A 3,669-nucleotide genomic window follows, 5' to 3' on the forward strand; every position below is an offset into this window, starting at 1 on the left:
GTGGCCCCAAGGAGCGGTGTGAGCTGAGGCTCTGCCCCCGGGAGCTGCAGCGCAGGGGAGGGGTAGGGACGCTCCTGCCAACCTCTTCTCTCTTGCTGTTGTGAATTGGCCTGGTATTGCTGATCCAAACAAGAGAAACAAAGAACAGTGATGTCACCAAGTAGAACTATGACTTTCAGTATTTGTCCAACTGGTTTCTTCTCTTAGGTCCATGTTGTTATTTCGCTTATATACAAATCTTATTTCCAAGAGAGGGTAAAACTTATTACTTTAAAATTATAACAGGACTCCCTTAAGGAATAGTAACAAATAATACAAGAATGGTTACAAAAATGCTTCCCAAGAATTCTGGTAAAATTTCAATTATGTGCAAAATATACTTTTATGTCAACAAATACAAATATTATTCCTTAATATTGGCATACAGTAGGCATTTAAATTATAAGATAAACAATACTGAAGTTGAATATTTTGCAATGCTAACCCTAAGGCAACTGAATTTTATTTAGGTCATGGCGAAAGGTCATGGTGTAAGGTCACACTGAGCCAGTTACACCGTTCTAACTACATAAGTCAATTTTATGCTTCAGTATAAATATATAGGTCTGAGTCCACCTGTACTGGGATATTTTCATAAACCAGTAATGAATGAGAAACATCACTTTAATCAAAACCAAAACATTTCAAGGATGGGCTGACACATCCACTGGCCAGCTTACCTGAGAATTTTGGGGTTGGTGGCATGTTCAACATTGGGATTGGCCTCTCTGTCTTTCTTTGGCTTTTCCGGCTGCCTGGGGGACCTCTGCTGGATCACCTCTCCTTTATCAAACATGAGGTGCAGGCGGTAGCTGACCACTTTGATGACTGCAAAGAGCACAGTCACAGAGCCACAGTAGGACAACGCAGTTATCGCATTTGGCGGGAAAGCCTAAGACAGAGGAACATAATTGCTTTCTGTTTTAAACCTGAAAACACTTTTGGACAATTTATTAAGCATACATTGGACAGGAGGATTTCACAGTTTATTAGTTAAGTGACTTGGCCCAACTAAAACACTCAAGGAGAAAGAGCTGCTATCTGTTTCTTGGGTGTCTTTTTTATTTCTCAGGTGCTATTCCTGTCACTGTGATGACGGACATGTGATCTGCAGCATGAGCCTCACGGAGCCAAGTATATTCTAGAGAAAACTCTGTGCCACTTCCCATCAGCCCCTTTGTGCCATGGATCTGGCTCCCTGTGTATCTGGTCAGAGAAAGGACTCATAAAACACAAGGGCCTGTGTGGAACTCTTGACAGAAAGAGAGGAGGCACAAGGACCGGGCCACTCCCTTCTTTCCCCTCTCACTCCTCACATTAGGTTGGCCCCAGCAGGCTAGGACATTTTCAAGTGCCACAAAAGCCCCTGGAGAAGACTGCTTGGTTCTGTCCAATCCCCTCAAAGAACACAGAGCTCCCGGGATACAGGTAAATGTTCCCCAGGTGTCTCCCAGGACCACAGACCATCCTAAGTCCTCCTATTCTTCCTCAACCAATTCTCATCCCTTGGGATGGACACACGATGTGATCCTCTGGAGAGAGTAGCAAGACCTGCCTCTGTACCCACAGATCTCTGAGAGGATGTCTACAACCTGGTGACTGATGAATCAGGTCCACAGACACTCACACCCAGCAAGCCTGTGTGAACCGTGATGGTTAATGTTGGTGGTCAATGTGATTGAATTAGACATGCCCAGCAAATCAGCGAAGCATACTGCTGACTGTGCTTGTGAGAGTGATTCCAGAGTGACTGGCACATGGGAGAGCAAGCAGGGGGAGCAGGGGGCACTCTGAATGTGCATGACAGCACCCAACAGGCTGGGGGCCAGCATGGAATAAAGCAGGAGGACGAACCCTCTGCTTCATGACTGCCATGAGGCAACTTCATTCCACCACACCCTTCCATCATAACAACACCTCACGTCACGGTGAGGGAGCCAGGGTAGCAATCCTTCCTTGCTCTAAGCTGTTCTTCTCAGGCATTTGGCCACAGCAACAGAAAGCTAGCAATGCACCTTGGTGAGGTCCATTTGCAGAGCAGTCCTTTGAACAGAAGGTCAAACAAAGAGAAAAACAAAGACAAAGCCCACTCTCAGCAGTGAGGAATGGTGAAGAAGAGTCTTCACTATCACAGAGTTGCATTTGCTCCACAGAGAAGAAGTCTACCAGGAAATACAACTTAATATATACACTCATGAATAATAAAACACTATTAACCAGATTAGAGGCTAACTCGGCCCTACCTGGAAGCAGGTCAGTCCCATATTTACACTCACCGTCTGTTGCAAAGCCGGGAAGGATGTCTGGAGCACAGAGGAAGTTGGAAGTACAGGACACCAATAGCCCTCACTTTTTCTTACCTATTATCAGTTTTTAAAGTTTAGGCTAACAGCTGAGCCTAGTGAGACAGGCCTGTCATCCTAGAGCTCTGGGAAGCTGGGGCAGGAAGACAGAAAGTCTGAACCTAGTCTGGGAAACTTAGTGACTTTTAGTGAAACCCTATCTCAAAAATTAAAAAGGAGGGCCAGCCAAATAGCTCAGTGGACTAAAGCACCTGCTCAGGCAGACGCAGGGGCCAGGATTCAATCTCCAGCACAATGAGCTGGCTCCTCCCCCGGAACGTGCTAAGACAGCGATTGAGACTAAGTGTGGTGGTGCACACCTGTAATCCCAGCGCTCTGGAGGCTGAAAACAGGAGGACTACTATGAGTTTGTGTAGTGAGACCCTGTAGACCCTGTAGACTCTGTACTAAATACAAAACAAAAAAACAAAAAAAAAATTAAAAAGGGCTGGAGATGTAGCTCAATGTGTAGGCGCTTTGCCCAATCCCCAATGTGAGGGGAAAAACAAGCAAACAAACAAAACCCTAAACTAGAGAGGCTAAACTAGAGAGCTAAAGAACAAATAATATAAAAGGAGAGAAACCCTCAGATAGCCACGAGAGTAGACTAGAGCACCATTATCTTCAAACCCTGAAAATTTGTCCTAATTGTCATATAACTTGAACTTGGTGGTCCTGAGAGGGCAGATGGAGCAGTTCTCAGATCTCCCTCCCCTCCTATGGTTCCATCTTCTCCTGCAGTTGACTGTGGCCTGGTGTGGACTTGTCCCTCAGGCCAGGGACAGTAGGCAGAAATGTGGAGCTGGCACTGCGGAGAGCTCCACACCCTCATCCTGTCATTTCCTTTAATCTGGGTGACCCCAAAGGCCACAGTTCTCTAATTGATTCTTCGCAAAGATCATGTAGATTCCTTCAGCCCGGAGATAGGAAAACCCTAAAGGATTGGGATGGATGACCCAAACGGGAAAAAAAAACCAACCCAATTCACTGAATTCCTGAGGTCTGAGTTCTGCTTACTATAACTGAGCTTGATAGACCCTGGAGCTCTGTTTGCAGAGGAATCCATTCTTGACAGAACAGATACAAACTGAAAAACTCTCTGAACCTGGAAGAGAAGCTGGGGAAAAGGGAAGAAAAAAAGGAGTTATGTAGTGCTCCCTGGGAAATTCGTTTGAAAAAAAAAACTGGCTTATTACAAGAAGAATGGAGGCCACATTTTGAATTATCCTCCTAACAATATACTACAGCCTAAATTGCTTACAGTTGAAATTAAGAGAAAGCAAGATGT

At 45.2% G+C, this 3,669-nt stretch overlaps 1 protein-coding gene across 1 annotated transcript in view; it reads right to left on the reverse strand.

Moving 5' to 3' along the window:
* Pcnx2 (pecanex homolog 2) overlaps positions 1–3,669 on the reverse strand; it is a 213,213-nt gene that overhangs the window by 200,622 nt on the left and 8,922 nt on the right. Inside the window, 2 exon segments of the mRNA XM_012516813.2 lie at positions 1–119; positions 720–931. Coding sequence (XP_012372267.1) covers positions 1–119; positions 720–931 — 331 coding nt within the window.

This window comes from Octodon degus, unplaced genomic scaffold (assembly GCF_000260255.1).
Source record: "Octodon degus isolate 3935 unplaced genomic scaffold, OctDeg1.0 scaffold00127, whole genome shotgun sequence".
In the NCBI taxonomy this organism is placed as follows: Eukaryota; Metazoa; Chordata; class Mammalia; order Rodentia; family Octodontidae; genus Octodon; species Octodon degus.